The sequence below is a fragment of the Chiloscyllium plagiosum genome, chromosome 19 (assembly GCF_004010195.1).
Source record: "Chiloscyllium plagiosum isolate BGI_BamShark_2017 chromosome 19, ASM401019v2, whole genome shotgun sequence".
Classification (NCBI taxonomy): domain Eukaryota; kingdom Metazoa; phylum Chordata; class Chondrichthyes; order Orectolobiformes; family Hemiscylliidae; genus Chiloscyllium; species Chiloscyllium plagiosum.
The window spans coordinates 12,964,600-12,986,874 of NC_057728.1; the positions used below are offsets into that span (position 1 = coordinate 12,964,600).

The 22,275-nt window shown below is 42.6% G+C and overlaps 1 protein-coding gene and 1 long non-coding RNA gene across 5 annotated transcripts in view; one reads left to right on the forward strand and one right to left on the reverse strand.

The window, feature by feature from the left end:
- The window catches only part of LOC122559528, a 118,427-nt gene extending 116,025 nt beyond the window's left edge, over window positions 1–2,402 (reverse strand). Inside the window, exons 1-2 of the long non-coding RNA XR_006314450.1 lie at window positions 2,388–2,402; window positions 2,192–2,239 (exon numbers count right to left, since the gene is read on the reverse strand). This is a non-coding gene — a long non-coding RNA (uncharacterized LOC122559528). The remainder of the gene's footprint in view (window positions 1–2,191; window positions 2,240–2,387) is intronic.
- The window catches only part of LOC122559526 (metabotropic glutamate receptor 8), a 443,931-nt gene that overhangs the window by 236,787 nt on the left and 184,869 nt on the right, over window positions 1–22,275 (forward strand). For all 4 annotated transcript variants that reach the window (XM_043709129.1, XM_043709130.1, XM_043709131.1 and 1 more), the window contains exon 4: window positions 21,740–21,875. In XM_043709129.1, coding sequence (XP_043565064.1) covers window positions 21,740–21,875 — 136 coding nt within the window. The remainder of the gene's footprint in view (window positions 1–21,739; window positions 21,876–22,275) is intronic.

Here is a 22,275-nt window from a genome sequence, read left to right on the forward strand (position 1 = left end):
GGGAATCGAACCCAGGTCCCTGGCGCTGTGAGGCAACAGTGCTAACCACTCAGTCACCGTGGCGCCTATATGTTTGGCCTTAGTTTCTGTCTCTCTTACATTTTGATAAGATTATCAAACTGAAGCTGCCATTAAATGCATCGGAGTAGCCAAGCAAGTAACTTGCCAAGTTAGGTTGAAATCCAACAGCTAATTTCTTCTGATTATCTTGACAGACAAGAAAGATGAAAGCTCCGATTATAAAACCTCCATGATCCTTGGGGCGGAAGTAATTAATACATAGATGAAAGTAAATTCAATAAATCAGAAGCATTGTCATCATTCAATAGAACACTGTTAGATACAATATGACATGGAGTCTTCAATCCTGGTTTGTTTTTAATTTGATTGAAATTAGCCTCGGGACAGTCATGTTGACATAATTGGACGGTTATTGAAGAAGGTTGCAGAACTGAATTTGCAGATTAAAGGGATTTTAAGATCATGTGCAGCTTTCGATCAACTTTAAGTATATTTGATTGTATTCAGTTGTAGTTGATGTGCAGTTGTGATCTTTAAATGCACTTTGGTAAGAGGAATACCAATCGTTTCACAAACATTCACATCAGATATTTAATGCCATTTCCCTATGATAGGAGCATGAAGTTTGATCAAAGATAACTTGTAGCCATGTTTATATATGTAGTTAGTCCTGGCCACTGCTCAAGTATAATGTCTTTGCTGGTGTACATCTTGACAAAGCAACTATATTCAGAACACACTTTTTTTCCCTCTGCTTGAGCATCGTCTTTATAGGTATGTTGATCAGGAGATACTGAAAGGCTGGTCCTCCTCTCCCCTAGTAACCAGAAGGCTTTGTGGTGACCTGATACAGGTCTTCATATTATGATAAATTAGGCAAAGAGAATTAGTTAGGCCATAGAGATGGCTGAATCCACAACCTGGGATCATAAATTTAAACTATCCTACAACTTATCCTAAACAAGATATCCTAACATTCGATACCATATAAGAAATGCATTGGGGAATTCAGGAGAAATTTATTTGACCTTAGGGTATGTAAATGTGGAACTTTCTAACACAAGATTGAGATAGATAAGATCAATTCATTTAAATGGAAGTACAATCTGAGGGAGAAAAATGTTGGGGGATATGCTGATAAGATTTGATGTAGTAAGACAGAAGGAAGCTCACTGAGAGCATAAACTGGCAGAGATCAATTAGGTGCAGGGAACACCAAGGACCGAGTAGAAGTCTGCTTACAAATTGATGCCCACACAAGCTCAGATTCGTATCATGTAAAGCTGTGTGGGGCATTCATTGTGACACAGCAGCCCTGCAATCTGTGCTGCAGCAAGTTAGAAGGATTGCTGAATTGCTGAGGTATTGCCTGGGATAGTGGCAATAGCTCTGTGGGACATAAACCTGCTGTCCTCTCAGAGAAACAGCTTTCATACTCTCAACACTCTGACTTTGTCAGTGTCCTATTGCTTCTGAATCAGTCAGTCCAGACTTCTGTCGTCTATGTTGTGCCTGCAGACAGAGGGGAAAATTCAAAGCAGGAAGAGGCCATTTATCCCCTCTAGCCTGTCTGCATTTTAAAAAGATCTGATCTGATTATAGCCTCAAAATCACATACCTGCTTACCCCTTACTACTTTGCTAGTCCATTTGTTCACCCTTGTTAGTCAAAGGATTAGAAAAGATTTACAAGGATGTTACCCGAGTTGGAAGGTTTGAGCTATAGGGAGAGGCTGAATAGGCTGGGGCTGTTTTTTCTGGAGCGTCAGAGGCTGAGGTGTGACTTATAGAAGTTTATAAAATCATGAGGGGCATGGATAGGATAAATAGACAACTTTTTTTTCCCTGGTGTGGGGGAATCCAGAACTAGAGGGCAAAGGTTTAGAGTGGGAAGGGAAAGATTTAAAAGGGACCTAAGGGGAAATTTTTTCACGCAGAGGATGTATGGAATGAACTGCCAAAGGAAGTGGTAGAGACTGGTACAATTACAACATCTAAAAGGCATCGGGATGGGAATAGGAATAGGAATGGTTTAAAGGGACATTGGCCAAGTGCTGGCAAATAGGACTGGATTAATTTAGAATATCTGGTCTGCATGGATGAATTGGGCCAAAGGGTCTGTTTTCACACTGTACATTTCTATGATTCTATGACTCCAAGTATCTACCTACCTCTGCCTTGAAAGTAGTCAACGCCCCAGCCTCTGCCTCTCATGAACCCTGGAATTAAAAACAAATTATCTTATCCCTGTCTTAAATAGAAGACCTGTTAGAGTCATAGAGTCCTTTGGCTCACTGTGCCCATGCCAACCAATGAACAGACATCAAACCACGCCAATCCCTTTTACATGCACTATAGCCTACATACCTCCATAGCTGGCAATTTAAATGCTGTTCTGGGTGCTTCTTACATGTGTGAAAGAACCTGACCCACCACGCTGTAACCAATCCTACGTCCATGCTAATGCGTTCCCACTTCCTAGACCATGAACTCTCATTTTGCATAGTTAATTTGATGTAGCACTTTGTCAAATGCCTTCTGGAAATCTAAGTGTAATATATAAACTCTGCAATAAGACTTTATAAGTGCTCTATTTTAACCTCCTTAATAATAGATTCCAGCAGTTTCTCTGTGACAGGTGTAAGGCTAACTAGTCGACAGTTTCCTGCTTTCTGTCTCCCTCCTTTCTTGCTATTTTCGAATCAATGTAACATTTCTGGAATCTAATGTTGAAAATTAACCCCACTGCATCTACTAACTTAGCAGCTGTTTCTTTTAACACTGTAAGGTGAATCTTATTGGAGCCAGGTGAATTGTCAGATTTTAGTTTTAACAATTTTCACATCACCCTTTCCCTGGTGACTGTAATTGCCTAATTTTACTCACGGTCCTTCACATTTTGGTTCACATTTATTTCTGGGATATTATTTGTATTCTCAGTAGTGAAGATAGATGCAAAATATCTCTTCAATCTGTCTTGTGCAATTGCTATATTTGCCATTGTAATTACATAGAAACATAGAAAATAGGGGCAACTGGAGGCCATTCAGCCTTTTGAGACTGCTCCACCAATTCACCCAACTCAGTACCCTGTCCCCCTATACCCTTTGCTCTCTTAAGCCCTAAGAACTACATCTATTTCTTTCTTGAGAAGATTCAATGTTTGGGCTCAACTGCTTTCTATAGCAAAGAATTCCACAAGTTCCCCAATCCCTGAGTAAAAAAAATTTCCTCATCACAATCCTACATGGTCTATCCCGTATCCTTTGACTGTGAGCACTGGTTCTCGACTCTCCAATGATCAGGAACATCCTTCCTGCATTTATCCTGGATTGTCCTGATTTCCATGAGATTCTTTCTCATTTGTGGGCGGCACGGTGGCACAGTGGTTAGCACTGCTGCCTCACAGCGCCAGAGACCCGGGTTCAATTCCCGACTCAGGCGACTGACTGTGTGGAGTTTGCACATTCTCCCCGTGTCTGCGTGGGTTTCCTCCGGGTGCTCCGGTTTCCTCCCACAGTCCAAAGATGTGCAGGTCAGGTGAATTGGCCATGCTAAATTGCCCATAGTGTTAGGTGAAGGGGTAAATGTAGGGGTATGGGTGGGTTGCACTTCGGCGGGTCGGTGTGGACTTGTTGGGCCGAAGGGCCTGTTTCCACACTGTAAGTAATCTAATCTCGACTAAATTCCAGTGAACACAGTCCTAACCGTAGATTAGTCCTGCCCTCCCAGGAATCCGAAACAAAAACAGAAATTGCTGGTGAAACTCAGCAGGTCTCACAGCATCTGTAGGAAGAGAACAAATTAAACATTTGACGTCTAGTAACTCTGCTGATGGAGAGTGTTGTAGCATTAACACATGATAGGCAGTAAGGAAATTGCAGAGTGGCTATTTGTCCTTTGTATTTTAGATCGTGTTCCATGAAACATTAGTTTGATGAGGTCACGACAGATAGTCAGCCAGTTGTTGGATCTTGTAGTAGTCTCTTCTCTTCCTTTTGCTCCCACCCCTGTTCCTGAGTTGCTGTAATCTTAGTATCATGGCCTAAGGTGCCATCATGGCTGCTTATTGAGAATATAATGGATGACCTTCATTGGAATCTTGCTGGTTTTGTGCAGTTAGTTGCAGAGTGGAGACATGAGTAAGAAGAAAGCAGACGTCTCTTGTTACGAAGCGACTGGCCTCTGATTTGATGTTGTGGCTCAAGTATCATTGAACATTTGGCTGGTGCAGAATTATCACATCAGGACTCCGACCAGGATAACAGGCATTCATCAGCATGATCTGCTGGGCATGCCAAACAAATACTCATGCAGCAAGTAGCAACCTTTGTGGTGTAGTTGCAGTATATCTCAGCATTGAGGAGTAGATCTTGCCGAGCGGATGTGTGTGCAGTTGGTAACTACCTGAGCCGAAGAAGCTCATCAGCTCGGTGAAGAGAGAGAGACACACACACACACACACAACACACACACACACACACACACACACACACACACACACACACACACACACACACACACACACACACGTCTGACACTTATCCTCTGTAGCGATGGGCACCAAGCAGGGAGATTTTCCTGGAATAACCTGGGGGTTTTGAGCCTTTGATCCATATTTTAAGTCTGATTTATTTCCTCATAAGGCCTTAAGTCATTGTGTTGGCAGTCAGAGTTCCATCTGCCTTGTAGTAGACGTAATAAAAGAAGGTTTAAGTCAAAGCTGAGCAGATGCGTTCAATGGAAGAAGCAGCTAAAAATGAAGGGAACGTTATATAATTGCTGGACAATCATCAAGGTGGTATCAAAGGAGGAGGTTATTCATCTGATGAAATGTTACAGTTAATTGTAAAGAGTTTCATTCTTTTATTTTTGTTTGCGCATTAAGTTGAGAGAAGGTGAGCAATTTATTCTGATTTAAGGACCTCTACAATGAAAGGAACTGTTTACAGGATTGAATAAGAAAATTGGTTTTCCAATGCTATTGATAAAATAGTGTAAAAAATGTAATTGCCATAAAAGTAGTTACAGTTTTATTTGCAAATCTTTATCTATTTATACTAAACTCAGCAAATGGAATAACTCATAAGCTTGTATCTTGTGGGCTGAAATCAATTTGAATCGTGCTGCACACAGCTCTCTCTATAAATGGTGGATTACACTCCAAAGAAATCAGTCCTATTGAAGTTGAAATGAAAACAGTGGATGATAAATTACCAGGAGAAGGAGCAAAATTGTGGTTGACAAATATGTGGGCTCAGGTTTTGTGGTCAGCAGTGAAGGGACTGAGCTCACCATTCATTACACTTACTGCCACCCACTTACTATTTGTGGGCTTTTGAAGTGATCAAGCACTGTCCCGAGACATTGCTTCTCGTCTGGAACTCTCAATAGGGAATCTGTGATGTAGCAGGACTCTGCAATTTATCTGATTGAAGAATCCTTGCTGAGTCACATGGGATCCGTTTTAACACCTCAAAATGTACTTAAGTGGGAAACCAGTGGATAAGTACAGTACTTTCATATCCAGATTGCATGTAATTGATTGCCAAGTCTCTCAGTGATGTATTGGTACAGCAAAGCCTGTGGAAAAGCAGGGCAGCTTACTTATTTCCATCCTTATTTTTAGTTTTAACTGTGCATGCATAGACTCCAGAGGTAGCACGGTGGCTCAGTGGTCAGCATTGCTGCCTCACAGCATCAGGGTCTGGATTAGTGATGCTGGAAGAGCACAGCAGTTCAGGCAGCATCCGAGGAGCAGCAAAATCGATGTTTTGGGCAAAAGCCCTTCATTAGGAATACAGGCAGAGAGCCTGAAGGGTGGAGAGATAAGTGAGAGGAGGGTGGGTGTGGGGAGAAAGTAGCATAGAGTACAATAGGTGAGAGGGGGAGGGGATGAAGGTGATAGGTCATGGGAGGAGGGTGGAGTGGATAGGTGGAAAAGAAGTTAGGCAGGTAGGACAAGTCATGAGGACAGTGCTGAGCTGGAAGTTTGGAACTTGGGTGAGGTGGGGGAATGGGAAAATGAGGAAACTGTTGAAGTCGACATTGATGCCCTGGGGTTGAAGTATTCCGAGGCGGAAGATGAGACGTTCTATGGTCATGTTTCTCCTCATAGCAGGAATTTACAAAATGCACTTATTCTTGACAAGACTGTTTAGAGATATTTTTCAGGGATGTTCTTACACAGCTCTGGAGCAAGCAGGACATGAACCCAGGCCTCCTGTCTCAGAGGGAGGGAGACTAATGTTGTACTGCAACAGCCCCCAACAATTGATGTTGAAGGGAGAGAATTTTTCCCCTAAACAACCTGTTCAGAGATGTTATTACACAACTCTGGAACAGGCAGGTTGGTAGGGTGGAAGGTGAGCACCAGGGGGGTTCTGTCCTTGTTACGATTGGAGGTGTGGGGTCTGAGGGTGGAGGTGCGGGATGTGGACGAGATGCGTTGGAGGGCATCTTTAACCACGTGGGAAGGGAAATTGCGGTCTCTAAAGAAGGAGGCCATCTGGTGTGTTCTGTGGTGGAACTGGTCCTCCTGGGAGCAGATACGGTGGAGGCAGAGGAATTGGGAATACGGGATGGCATTTTTGCAGGAGGTAGAGTGGGAAGAGGTGTAATCCAGGTAGCTGTGGGAGTCGCACAGCATCAGGGAGTCGCACAGTATCAGGGAGTCGCACAGCATCAGGGACCCAGGCTCGATTTCAGCCTCTGCAGACTGTCTGTGTGGAGTTTGCACGTTCTCCCCGTGTCTGCGTGGGTCTCCGGGTGATCCAGTTTCCTTCCAAAGTCCAAAGATGTACGGGCTAGGTGGAATGGCCATATTAAATTGCCCATAGTGTTAGGTGCATTAGTCAGAGGGAAATGGGTCTGGGTGGGTTATTCTTCAGAGGGTCAGTGTGGACTTGTTGGGCTGAAGGGAATCTATTCGAATATAATCTAAATTGCCCACAGTGTCCAGGGATATGCAGACCGGGTTTAATTAGCCATAGGAAACGTGGGATTACGAGGATAGGGTAGGGTATCAGTCTGGGTGGGATGGTTTCCAGAGGAGTGGTGTGGACTCAATGGGCTGAATGGTCTGCTTCCACGCTGTAGGGATTCTAAGTTATTGTTCAATTGACTCACTAATGTTGATGGGCTCAACTCGTTCAGTGATATCCGAAAGAAAGATTCGGGCTATGTTTTGGGAACATGACACTGAAGGGGACTATTTTGTACTGAGCCGCAGTGTTTAAAATGTTAAAAGGATCAGAGAAGAAACAGAGTATGTTTTCCCTCTAATGGGGCATCAAGTGTGAAGAGACATAAACCTAAAATTAGTGCTGGCCAATTTAGCAGGGAAATTTGGCATTACTTCTTCACAGAGAAATCTGGAGCTCTCTCCTCAAAATGTATGTGGCACCATTTCTCTTGGCTAAGGGTCTCTAAAGATATCAAGTAAAGGGGAATGAAGTTGAGCTACAGATCAGCCATGACCTTATCGAATAGCAGAGCTGTTCTGGACTTCAAAGACCCGCCGCTGTTCCAGTGGTCATCAATCATCCTTTCTGACATTTCTGCACTATTTCTCCTTCCTGTTTCCAGCATTATGGCGCTACTTCTACCTTGTAACAACAAGGTAATGCAATACTGCACATCTAATTTTAAATGGAGATTCAACAGCAATTAAATTTAGGTCTTGGCAGTATTTGGGGTTAAATCTAACTGTCTTATATGTGAAGGAGACACAGTTTTACATCTTCATAGGAAGTGATGCAATGTCATATGCTTTCTCTTACAGCCATGTGGCAAATTGAAGCCAAAGGACAAGTCTCCTTCCCTCAGCAGACTTGAACAAATACTTTTTGGCAGCATAACAAGATCAAGAATATTATAATAAAACAAACAATTGCATATGTTGGAAAAATTAGAAGTTGCTGTTGAAGCTATCAGGTCTGGCAGCATCTGTAGGGAGAAATAAGAGTTAAGGTTCTGAGTCCAGTGAGTCTTTTTCAGAACATTTCTGATGAAATGTTAACTCTGCTTTCTCCCCACAGATGCTGACAGACCTAATGGGTTTTGCTAGCAATTTCTGTTTCTGTTGCAAGAATATTATAATTTTCACTAGATTGCGAATATTAAGGACATGCTGTTTACCTTTGGGAGTGTAGGTGGTGCTGGTAAAACTGACAGAAACTATCTTCTTTCAAATGTAATAGTGCTTACCATTAGAACAAACTCATGAAATTATGGCTGTATCATTATTTTCGCTGGTTTGTTATTTGTTTTTCACAAAAGCATCATGCAGGCCAACAATGCAATCACCCTCATTGGGCAGAATTTGATAGGGCCTGAACGACATGGCCTATTGCAGGATTTGAATTGAATTGAATTGAATTTATTGTCACATGTACTGAGGCACAGTGAAAAGCTTTGTCTTGCGAGTAATACAGGCAGATCACGTAGTTAAGTAGCATAGATAGTAAATAAAAGGTAAACAGCGGCAAAAACAAAAACACTGGTTCAGGCGAACGTTAAGAGTTTGTGAGTCCATTCAGTATTCTAGGGTAGGGTAGAAACTGTTGTGAAACCGCCTGGTGCGTATGTTCAGGCTTCTGTACCTTCTCCACGATGGTAGAGGTTATAGAAAAACATTGCCACAGCAGCCTTTCCTTGACAGTGGGCCTGGTGGATGGATTCTATAGATGGGAGGCTGGCCTTTGTGATTGTCCGGGCCGAGTTCACCACTCTCTGTAAACATCTCCGATCTTGAATGGTACAGTTGCCATGCCAGGTAGTGATACATCCAGTCAGAATGCACTTGATGGCACACCTATAAAAGTTGGCAAGGGTATTCGCCGTCATGCCAAATTTCCTCAGCTGCCTGAGGAAGAAGAGATGTTGTTGGGCCTTTGTAACCAGTGGGCCCACATGAAGATTCTAAGAAAGCTTGTTGTGGATGACCACTCCCAGGAGATTGACACTCTCCACTCGTTCCATCCCTGTGCTGTTAATGTGTAGGGGGGCATGAGCAACATCCTGCCTGAAGTCTGTCATGAATTCCTTGGATTTGCTGACATTAAGAGCTAGGTTGTTCTCAGTGCACCATTTTTCCAGGTCTTCCACCTCCCATCTGTAGTCTGTTTCGTTGCCAGCTGAGATTCGACCGAAAATGGTGGTGTCATCAGCGAACTTGTAAATGGCATTAGTCTGGATTTGGCGACGTAGTCATGGGTATACAGTGCATATAGTAGGGGGCTGAGTGTGCACCCCTGGGGGAGTGCTCCAGTGTTGCGTGTTAGTGACGATGAAATATTATCCCCAGTCTTCACTGATTGTGGCCTGTGGGTCAGGAAACTGAGGATTCAGTTGCAGAGAGTGGGACTTAGTCCGAGATCACTAAGTTTAGTAATCAGTCTTGAGGGGATAATAGTGTTGAAGGCTGAACTGTAGTCAATGAGTGGGATTCTTACTTCACTGTTCTTGGTGTCAAGATGTTCTAGGGAGGAGTGAAGGGCAAGTGATATGACATTTGACATGGATTTGTGGTAGAATCATATGAAAAGTCTGATGAGGCACATCTTGACCTTGGAGCAACCCACTGCATCTTTTAACTGAGTTCTGCATGTTGAAGCAAGGTTCTCACTGCGGACCAGTGAGTTGTCTATTAAGTGGGATTATTGCTGTTGACAAACGTATTAACCGCACACCTCGCCTTGTTAATATGCTGATGAATTTGACCAGGGCTGCTCACTTGTTCCCTTTGAACTCGTTCACTTGGCATTTGCCTGCCTGCTCACAACATCCTCAGCTTGCCTTGCTTAGCCAGTTAGAGTAGTCACACAACCAGGCTGTTTGTTTTGCTGGGCAGTAATCCTCAGCCAGGGGAAAAGACAGCTTGTCATATGCTACATCAATCTAACATCCACATACCAGCAGCTCATGTGGTAAGCACACAGCATGCAAGCAAGCAAGCAGCCATGCCTCAAGACTTTGGGGAAATTGTCCTCCCCAAAGTTCACAAATGCACTGTCAGTGGGGTCCTGGTATACTAGGTCTCTGATGGAAGTCCGAGGATTAGCCATAGTCAGGCGCCCAGTCAAGGTGGCCTCAGTCAGAAGGCCTCTGCAGTCTGGGGAGTAAGTCACAGTCAGTCTCTGTGGCTCTGTAGCAACCAATGCGGGAGGTAGGTCAGTCTGTCAACTCCATCCAGAAAACTAGGGAAAAGGTGTTTCTGGGGGGATCAAGGGGGCCACTGCTATTGGAAGGAGATAGGAACTTAATTGTGGGGATTGGGTGCTGCAGGCTGGGAGAAGAAGAGACAACAATTGTGAAGTGGGGCAACTGTAGTTGTAAGGGGGGCATTTACAGTAAAGCATGGATGGGAATTGGTAATGTAGGAGGGGCTGGTCCATTCATCCATGGCTAAGACCACCCTGACATTAAAGGTAGACAATGTATGGATCATACCTGGCATGGTCAACTCATATGTCTGGGGGTAAAACACACGTAGATTGGGTGGGTGAGTATCTGGGGAGATGTGAAGCTGATGGAGTTCTTGAGGAAGTCTAGTAGGAGGGAGATCTGGATGTTCAGGCTTTCACTGCCATGTAGAGGTGGAGGCTGGGAAACACTGCCTAAAGATCATCATTTGTCCAACAGGGTGGAAATCGAAGCTACGCAATTAGCAAGAAAATGGCCATGACCACACCTAGACTGATGTGGATGTGGGTGGTACTGCCAAATAAACCTCTTGTTGTGTGATTTTTAACTTTGTACACCTAGAATGGGCACAGAAAGTGTCGCAACTTGTGAGGGAAGGAAACATTACGGAAAGCCCATGTACTATATGGTAAACAGACCTGGGAGATCTCTAATCCCTGGCAACCCAACTGTGTGCTGTACACCTCCCTGCCCATATACTTTGTGACCTACACCATTCACAGACATGTTATTGCATACAGAACACAGGGAGGTCCTCACCAGATTGTGCTTCCAATGTTGTGAACACTCCACCTGTCTGGACCATTTCTGCCCTGTTGTAGTCTGCTTTCTCCTGGATTGAGAGAAATAGAGGAATTGAGGGAGTTGAGAGTTGATTGCGTGGCTGTTTGTGCATGTTCAGGTGGCTGAAAGGTGTTAGGTGTCCTGGGTGGAGTCAGTAGTGGGCACAAAGGTCAGGCAGGGTTAGTGGCATGGGGTGGGGAGGGTGAAGGGAAGAAACAAATGTGAGTGGGAGAAGATGCTGTGTGTAATAGTGAGATTGATAGAGGAGGACTGTTGGTGGGGCATAGGTGAAGTAGCAGAGATAGAGTGATTGAGAGACAGCACAGAGAAGAGTGCTCCACTTATCCTGGCTATTCTTCTGTGAAGACTACATAGGTTCAGGTGGAAGTATCAGGCCAGGCTGCCAGGGTTAATATGTTACCCCATACAGTATGAACTTAAGTCTTGTGCAGTAACCTTTAATGTGCCACCTTATTTAATGCCTAATTTAATATTAAAATTTACATTAATTACCTAAATTAGTGACCAGCAAAAAAAAATGAGCTAGTGGTAGATCAGCATGTATATTATCTGCAGCATATTATGGTGTCAAATTGTTTAATACATCTAATCCTTTTGAAAACTGCTCTGTAAAACATAATAGCCTAGGCTTTCCACCAGTCCCTTGTTTGGGATGTGAGACAAAACCTTTTTACCCTGGGATTCCTGCTTTATAGCTCTTGAGTCTGGCTGCCAGGAGATGGTCTCTGCTAAGATCTCATGCTGGTTAGTAGATGGGTATGCACTGCTCGGGATAAAGTTACCCAAGGAATTCCCTGTCGCACTTTTGGTTTCTCTTCAAAAATATTCAGGTTTCGTTAATAGGGGATGTAAAAGATGGTTCTCTGAAAATTAGTTGCTGCCTCCTCTCTGCTTTTTAATGATTGAACTTGGAGTGTTCAAGGAGTTTGACCTTCACTGCTGGCAGACTGGTGCTGTAGATCTCTTTCCTGCATCTGATACTCCTACTGTGTTATTATATCAGCATACAGGAAGTCTGAGGCATTGATCAAAGGCATCTGGATTATCTTTTGATGTAATGGAGCACAGACAATCCAAAATGTACAATTACTGCCTGAGATGGTTGTCTCTTGCTGCAGTCAAGGGAGTTTAAGTATCGTATCGGACTGTCATCTGTACCAAAACATAACCTATTATTGATGTTGACTACTATTGTAGCGCACGTCTACATTTTCCTGTGTTCAACATATTTTCCAATCAATCTGTTCAGAACTGTCATTAAACACCTCTGGAATAGGTAGGGTGTGAAACTGGGCCACCTGTCTCAGAGATAGGGATGCTACCACTCTACCACAGGAGCCCTTTGTTTTTCCTGTGCTCAATTCTTCAATGGATGAAGGCACTATATGCAGAGGGAGGCTTGATGTGCCAGTCTTGTCTAGGTAGGGGATCAGCACTGGTTAAAGTTGTATCTTGCCCAGAGGAAGATGGTTGTGATTGTTGGAGGCTGCAGGGAGTCCTCAGAATAGGAGAACTCAAAGCATCATCATTGACCTTACCTCAGTTATAAGATCAATGTGGGGATGTTTGCTGATGATTGCAGAATGTTCAGTACCATTCACAACACCTTGAATACTGTGTCCAAATGCAGGAAAGTTTGGATAATACGCAGGCTTAGGCTTACAAATGACAAGAAAAATTCATGCAACAAGTGCACTGGACAAGGCTATCTTTCACAGAGAATCTATCCATTACTCCTTGACATTCAAAGGTATTATCATCACTGAATCCTGCTCTGTCCTGGGGGGTTACTATGGATCAGAATCCAAACTGGACTAACCAAATACATAATGCGGCTATAAGAGCAGATCAGAGGCTAGGAATCCTGCAGCAAGTAACACACCTCCTAACTCCCCTAAGCTTGTGCACCATCTACAACGTACAAGTCAGCAGTGTGATGGAATACTCCCACTTGCCTGGATGGGTGCAGCCCCAAAAACACTCAAAGATCCAGGACAAAGCAGCCTGATGATTGGTACCATATCCACAATCATTCACTCGCTTCACCTGCAATGAGCAGAGGTAGTGCATACCATCTACAAGATGCACTGCAGGTATTCACCAAGACTTCTTAGACAGCACCTTCCAAACATATGACTACAGTACTTCCATCTAGCAGGTTAAGAACATAAGAACTAAGAGCAGGAGTTGGCCATCTGGCCCTTTGAGCCTGCTCTGCCACTCAATAAGATCATGGCTGAACTTTTTGTGGACTCGGATCCATTTACCTACGCTCTCACAGTATCCCTTAATTCCTTTATTGTTCAAAAAAAATCTTTCTTACCTGTAGAAATGTTTACTGAAGTAGCATCAACTACTTCCCTGGGTAAGAAATTCCACAGATATACACCCTCTGGACGAAGAAGTTCCTCCACATTTCATTCCTAAATCTGCTTCCTCTAATCTTGAGGCCATGCCCTCTTGTCCTAGTTTCACCTGCCAGTGGAAACATCCTCCCTACTTCTAGCTTATCTATTCCCCTCATAATTTTATATGTTTCAATAAGATCCTCCCTCATTCTTCTGAATTCCAATGAATATAACCCCAATCTACACAGTCTATCCTCATAAGTCAATCCCCTCAACTCTGGAATCAACCTAGTGAACCTCCTGTGCACCCCCTCCAGTGCCAGTACATCCTTTCCCAAGTAAGGAGACCAAAACTGCACGCAGTACTCCAGGTGTGGCCTCATCAGCACCCTATACAGCTGAAACATAATCTCCCTGCTTTTAAACACAATCCCTTTAACAATGAAGGACAAAATTCCATTTGCCTTCCTAATTACCTGTTGTACCTGCAGACCAAATGTCTGTGATTCAGATAGAAGGACACCCAGGTCCTTCTGCATAGCAACATACTGCAACTGTTTACCATTCAAGTAATAATTCTTTTTACTTTGAATCCTATCACAATGTATGACTTCACATTTATTAGCATTGTATTTCATCTGCCAGACCTTTGCCCAGTCACTCAAAGTATCTACGTTCCTCTGTAAAGTTTCACAGTCCTCTGCACATTTTGCTCTGCCACTCATCTTCGTGTCATTGGCAAACTTTGACACACTATATGTGGTTCCCAACTCCAAATCATCAATATAAATTGTGAATATTTGTGGTCCCACCACCGATCCCTGAGGCACACCACCAATCACTGATTGCCAGCCAAAATAGCATTAATTTATCCCTGCTCTTTGCTTCCTGTTAGTCAACCAATCCTCTATCCATGCTAATATTTTAGCCATAACGCCATGCATCCTTCTATTATGCAGCAGCCTCTTGTGTGGTACCTTGTCGAAGGCCTTTTGGAAATCTCGATACACTACATCCGCTGGGTCCCCGTTGTCCACCTTGCTCGCATCGTGAAGCATGACCTGCCCTTCATGAACACATGCTGTGTCTGCCCAATGGGACAATTTTTATCAAGATGTCTTGCTATTTCTTCCTTGATAATAAACTCAGATAAGGACTGCAGGTTCCCCTCCAAGGCATTCACCACAGTAACTTGGAAATATATCAACAAATGCTCATTGTCACTGAGTCCCAATCCTGGAACTCACTCCCTAATAAGATTGAGGGTCTACCTTCACCAAATGGACTGCAGTGGTTGAAGAAGGCAACTTGTCACCACCTTCTTGAGGGCAACTGGGGAGAGGCAATAAATGTTGAGCCACCTCTGAATGAGTAAATAAAAGATGGAGGAGAATTTTATCACAGGGTTGGCATCAACACACCTCTTGGCACAGTGGAGGCTTGCCAGTCCATCCTCACTGCTATCACTTGCTGATAGTACACAGCACAGAAGGAAGAATCAATAAAACCAGGACAAGATATTGTGGTCTTACCTTTTGGATCCAACCTCCATCTTGAAATGTATGTCAGAGGGCTGACAAAAGGCTTGCTCAAAAGCGATTAACGTCAAGCAAAAGAGAAAAAAGAAGTGCAGACATGGAGTGTAAACAGCACTGAGGGCCTGAAAACATGGCCAGAATAGTGAATCAAAATGGGAAGGAATGCATAGAGTTCAGAGTCAGCGAAACAGAGAAGTAGCACATAAGAATAATGATGAAGTAATGAATTATAAGATCCTTGGGGAGTGATTTAAAAATGAAGAAGAGGATTTTAAGATGGTGGAGAGCCAGAATGGGTGTGATGGAAAAACAGCTCAAGACAGGCAGCAGAATCTTGGATACCTATAAATTGCAGAACATGGATTGGGAGTGGGATGTATTGGGGTGCTGGTGAGTGCAGTGGCTTTTGCAGGAATGGCAGAGAGGAGAACTTGGAATAACCAAATCTCTAGGCAACAACAGCATGGATAAGAATCTCACTACCCATGGATGAAGTTGGGGCAGAGATGAGTGAGGAGCTAGCTGGAGTGGACTGGGAAAGGAGTTTAGCAGCAAAATTGGATGAGGAACAATATCAGATATTTAAGAAAATAGTTCATAGATCACAACAAAGATAGGCCCTAATTGGAAAGGAGGATTCTAGGGATGGGATAAGGCCAAATATGGTCAACCATGGAAGCTAAAGAACATATCAGATTGAAAGAGAAAAAAATACAACTTTGTGAAAGTTTTAAAAAGTGACAAAAGATGACCAAAAATAATAAGGAGAAGATAAACTTTAAGGATAAACTTGCAAGTAATGTCAAAATGGACAGTAAGAGCTTCTTCAAATATATAGAAAGGAAGAAAGACCAAATTGAACATAGACCCCTGAGAGAACAAAGCTGAGGAGATAATAATGGAGAATCAGGCAATGGCAGAGGCATTGAATAAATACTTGGTATCAATCTTCACAGCAGAACACACTAATTGCATTCCAAAAATACTTAACAAGCGAGGAGCAAATGGATAAGAGGAAATAAATACAATAAATGTCTCCGAAGAAGAAGTACTAGGGAAACTAATGGGGCTAAAAACGGATATGTCCCCTGGACCTGATGGGAGGCAGCCTCTGATATTATCAGAAGTAGCTACAGAGATAACAGATGCATTAGTAGTAATCTTCTAAAAATCCTAAAATTCTGGAAAAGTCCCAAATTGTTGGAAAATCGCCATGGTCATAGAGTCATACAGCATGAAAACAGACCCTTTGGACCAACTTGTCCATGCCAACCAATTTTCCCAGACTAACTAGTCTCATTTACCTGTGTTTGACCCATATCTCTCTAACCCTTTCCTATTCATATACTTATCCAAATGTCTTTTAAATGTTTAACTGTACCTGCATTCACCACTTCCTCTGGCAGTCCATTCCACACATGAACCACACTGTGTGTAAAAACATTGCCCCTCAGCTCCCTTTTATCTTTCTCCCCTCACTGTAAAAGTATGCCCCCTAGCTTTGAACTCTCCCATCTTAGGGAAAAGATCTTTTCTGTTCATCTTATCTATGTCCCTTTTATTTTATAGTTAAACCTCCATAAGGTCACCTCTCAACCTACGCTCCAAAGAATAAAGCCCCAGTCTATCTGATCTCTCCTTATTATTCAGACCCTCTAGTCCAGGCAATATCCTGGTAACACTTTTCAGAACTCTCTCTAATTTAATAATATCCTTCCTATAAAAGAGTGACCAGAACTAGACAGAGTACACCAAAAGTGACCCCATCAATCTCATGTGCAACCTCAACATGACATCTTGTGCCAATCTTTAATTTGAAAGGGAAGGAGACAAAATATAGATAATTTTCAGTCTGTTAGCTTAGCATTTATTATTGGGAACATGTTAGATTCTATTATAAAGGGTACGGTAGCAGAGTATTGAGAAATACATAATATGATCAAGCAGATGGCTTCACAAAAGGGAAATCATGCCTGACAAATTCATTAAAATTCTTTGAAGAGGTAGCAAGCAGGATAGATGAAGAGAAAGTAGTGTATATAAAATATTGGCTTTTGATAAGTTACAAACATTAAGTTACTTAAAAAGATAAGATCCCAGGACATTGGAGGCAGTATAGAGAGAGGATTGGCTAATTAATAGAAAAGAGAGAGTTGGGAAAAGGATGGCAACCAGTGACTAGTTAACTACCACAAGGTTCAGTGCTGGGGCCACAATTATTTATAACATATATTAGTGACTTAGATGAGACAATTTGAATGTACTCTAACCAGGTTTGTGGATGACTCAAAAATAGGTGGGAGGGCAAATGATGAGGATAACACAGAGTCTGCAGAGGTGTATAGTCAGTTAAGTGAGTGGGATAGAACTTACTAGATGGAATATGATGTGGGAAAAGTTGAGATTATACATTTTGGGAGGAAAAATGGACAAGCTGAATATTATTTAATTGGAGGAAGACTGCAGAAGGCTACAGCAGGTAGGGGTTTGGAGTCCTTGGACGTAAGTTGCAAAAAACTAGCATTCAAATTCAGCAGGTAATAGGAAAAGCAAATAGGGTATAGAGATAGGCAGTTGAAAAGTGTGGTGCTGGAAAAGCACGGCAGGCCAGGCAGGTTCCAAGGAGCAGGAGCATCGATGTTCCGTGCACAAGCCCTTCATCAGGAATGTTGGGAGTGTTGGGCACTAGTCAGACCACAGCTAGAATACTGTGTACAGTTTTGGGTCTCTTATCTAAGGAAAGATATACTGACATTGGAGTCAGTCCAGAGAAGGTTCATTAGGATAATACCAGGTCTGGAGGGAAAGTCTTAGGAAGAAAGGTTGACTGGGTTCAGTCTATGCATATTGGAGGGGAGCAGAATAAGAGGCAACCTTAATAAAACATTCAAGATGTTTTGAAGTTTTGACAGGGTAGATGCAGAAAGATTGTCATCCCTTGTGGTAGATTCTGTGACCAAAGAGCGTAATCTCAACATAAGGTGTCACCATATAAGAGAAGAGGAGGAATCACTTCTCTCAAAACATACTGAAGAGGTCAGGTTATTAAGTGTATTAAGGGCATAATGTTTAATCAGTAATGAATAAATGGAAAAATGGCAGGAAAATGGACTTGAGAATTATCAGATCAGCCATAATCTAACTGAATAGCAGAGCAGACTCAATGGGCTGAATGGCCTACTTTTACTCATACAACCATTAGCCTGACTTGGTGAAACCAGATGGTCTTCAGGACAGCGAAGGTGTGAAATCGAAAGCTTACCTTAGAGTTGATTAGGAAACTTATGGTGTGAAGTGCGTCGTTTAACCTGAGCCAAAAGGTATTTGGGGTCATAGAGTTGGTCAAGAAGATACAGGGTTTGGGTTTTGATCATTCCAGCTGGAAGATTTCTTCTCTCCTTGAAATGACATTTGCTAATGACAATGCCTAAGCAATATTTCAAAAGCTTGTTGTTTCATTCAGCAACTTAATATCTTCAGAAATCGTTCGATCTTTGGTGGTCACACGTCCTTAATTTGCTTAATCTGGGAATTCCTTTGGTCTTTCAAGTAAATAGTAACAGGAGTGGAGACAATCTTCAAGAAAACTCCACTGTTGCCTCATTTTAGCTCCTTATTAATCAAAGTAAACACTTAGATTACTTACAGTGTGGAAACAGGCCCTTCGGCCCAACAAGTCCACACCAACCCATCGAAGCGCAACCCACCCAGACCCATTCTCCTACAGGCAATTTAACCTAACCTGCACATTTTCGGATTGTGGGAGGAAACCCATGCAGAATTTGCAAACTCCCCACAGAGAGTCACCTGAGGCAGGAATTGAACCCAGGTCTCTGGCACTGTGAGGCAGCAGTGCTAACCACTGTGCCACCACGCCACCCACTTGGCTGACTGATCAATAACAAAGAGAAGCAGAACGGATTAGTGGCATGGGCACAGAAGCAAAATACTGTGGTTACGCTGGAAATCTGAAATAAAAGCAGAAAATGCCTTGACTTGACAAGTCTGGCAGCATCTATGGAGTGAGATGCAGTTAAATGTTTCTGGTCAGTGGCATTTCATTGGATTAGCAATCAGATTATTGCAGGAGAATTATTTGGTGCAAATAAGATAAACACTAATGTCAGTTTCTCTTCCCACCTCAACAAAATTTTAAAAACTCATTTGTCAGTTTGGCTAAAGTAAAATCATCATAACCAATTCAGCATTGAGGCTACAATCCATGGCTACAGTGATGCTGACATCTTACATTCATTGCAACGCCAATGTAATTTTGTTCTTGTAAATGCTGTATCTTATAATCAATGTTTAATTAATTGAATCTGCAACTTGTCAATGGAAAAATTGGATAGATGGGTTTGGTAGAACACTGGCCTTTCATCTCTGAAACATGGTTCAGTTTGAGCCAAGGGAAATTTAATTAGCAAGAGTTACTAATGATTGCAAATTGAGTTTTGAATCAGTGTACAAATCCATTATATTTAAAGTACAGTCATACTTAACCCTAATTGATCTATCCTTCCAAGGAAAGTTGTAACAACATCAGCAGATAAAGCTTAAAAAAGACACATGAGTGCAGTGGGGGTTGCTTTCCTTCACAGTTCCCAGTGATGTAAATCCCACCTCATAGCAATATTCTAAATTTACTGTTAATTGAAGGAAAGCATAGTTGCCATGATTCAGAGCTGATAACACCCTTGAATGTGTCAGAAGGTTGTGAATTTTCAGAGGTTCAAAGACAAACTCTGTTCTGATAATACAGTGCAGCACTAAGAGTGTCCTGTCTGCTTCTGAGGTGAGTGCAAAAGATGCCAAAGCACTGTATTGTCGAAGAGCTAGGGAATTCTCCTTGGTGACTTGGTAAATATCTATCCCTTAACCAACACCTAAAATTGTATTCTCAACCCAGTAACACATTACTGCTAATGGGATAATGGCTGTGTGAAAATTAGTTTGTTTTTACATGACAGCATTGACTACAGTTCGAAAGTTCTTCAATGGCTATAAATTGCATTCGGGATGGCCTGAGGTTGTGAAAGGCACATTATAAATTCAATTTCTTCATTTCTGACTAAATTCCCAATCTTTATCAAATCAATACAAGCAAAATAGGATAGGGTTGTTGTTGGTGGTGTTGAGGTGGCCTTAAACTGCTGTCATGTGCCTCTTTCAACTGACAGAACTATATCAATAAAGGCCTGGCAACTGACAACCCAAGTGTCAGTGTAGTCTGGGCAATGATGTGAAATGAGCCAGAGTCATATGCTTCACTCGTACTTAGGGTGCTACCTCTTTATTGAGATGCACTACATCTTGGATATTGTATTCTGAACCAGTAATACTGTTGCTAAGATGTATCCTTCATCTCATATCTCTTCCTTGAGTAATTTGGATTTAGAGTTGTCTCAGATGTAGCTGAATAGGCTGGTGCTATTTTCCATGGAGCATTGGAGGCTGAGGGGTGATCTTATAGAGGTTTATAAAATCACGAGGGACATGGATAGGGTGAAAAGCCAGAGTCTTTTCCCTGGGGTGCAGGAGTCCAAAACTGGGTGGTATAAGTTTAAGGTGAGAGGGGAAAGATTTAAAAGGGACCTGAGCAGCAACTTTTCCACGCAGAGGGTGGTGTGTGTATGGAATGAGCTGCCAGAGGAAGTGGTGGAGGCAGGCACAATTACAACATTTAAAAGGCATGGATGGGTATATGAATAGGAAAGGTTTAGAGGGATATGGGCCAAATGCTGGCAAATGGAACTAGATTAATTTAGGATATTCATTCGGCATGGATGAGTTGGACCAAAGGGTCTGTTTCCATGCTATACAGCTCTATGATAGTGTGTGTGTGCTTCTCATTCTGTGACCTTCTCTGCAGCATTGGGAATCCAGCGCAGGATCTTGCAAGAAGAACTGACATGCAGTGCATTTTGTAGGATAATTGTGGATCCTCAAGGACTGTATCCCTGGGGAAGCAATAGCCCAGAGGTATTATTACTAGACCTATAAATCCAGAAACTCAGTTGACATTTTGGGGAACTGGGTTCAAATCCAGCCATGGTAGGTGATGGAATTTAACTTTAATAACCACTTTGGAATTAAGGGTTTAATGATGACTATTGTTGGGGAAAGCCCATCTGGTTTACTAATGTTCTTTAGGTAGGAAATCTGTCATACTTACCTTGTCTGTCCCAAAACTTGACTCCAGACCCACAGCAATCTGGGTGACTCTTAACTGCCCTCTGGGAAATTAGAAATGTGCAATAAATGCTGGCCTAGTCAGTGATGTCCACAGCCCATTAATGAATTTAAATATAATCTCTGTTCTGCATAGATGAATGGTGTGAAAATATTATAGCTCCTCGTTTAGTTGTAAAGGGGAGTTGGGGGTTACCTGCAGGCCAGAGGTGAGGCCAGGGATAGCTCAAGGCCTCATGACCAGATCTGTCGCTGATCTCCTGGAATTTCTGACCCAGACGTAGGTACACTATGCTGCACAATAAGAGTCTGTTGAATGAGTTATTTGACAAGAACACTGACTCTAATAATTCTGTTGCATTCATATTTCGCAGCTATATTTTATTTGGTTACTTAATTAAAATACAATAGTAGAGTTGGACTGTCTGCTTGTTTTATTGTATCAGTGGTGCCGTGGCACTTATGTTCATTTATATTGGTGCCCTGGGATGGTTCATTGACACTCAGGCCAAACAGAACAAACTAACATGGGTTAGATGGAACCCATTCCTACACATGGTAAGATATGTGATTAACTATTGCAGCTGCTTCAATTGTTTAGTTAATAACGTGACAATGTTCTTTCCCTTAGGTAGGGTTTGCATTGCTCAGTCACTGAAAATCCCCCGAGAGCCAAAACCAGGCGAATTTGACAAAATCATCAAACGCTTGCTGGAAACCCCCAATGCTCGTGGAATAATTATATTTGCAAATGAAGATGACATCAGGTGCGCATAACTCCTTTATGTAAAAGTTTTGTTTTGATTCCTTTGTGGGACATGGGCGTCGCTGGCTAGGTCAGCACTTATTTCCCACCTCAGTTGCCCTTGAGAAGGTGATGGTGAGCTGCTTTCTTGAACTGCTGCCGTCCACATGCTGTTAGGGAGGGAGTTTCAGGATTTTGACCCAGCAACAGTGCAGGAACAGTGATATATTTCCAAATCAGGATGTTGAGTGGTTTGGAGGGGAACTTGCAGGTGGTGGTGTTACCATTTATCTGCTGCCCGTGTCCTTCTTGATGGAAGTGGTCATGGGTTTGGAAGGTGTTGTCTGAGGAGCTTTGGTGAATTTCTGCAGTGCATGTTGTAGATAGTAGTCCCTGCTATTACTGAGCATCAGTGGTGGAGG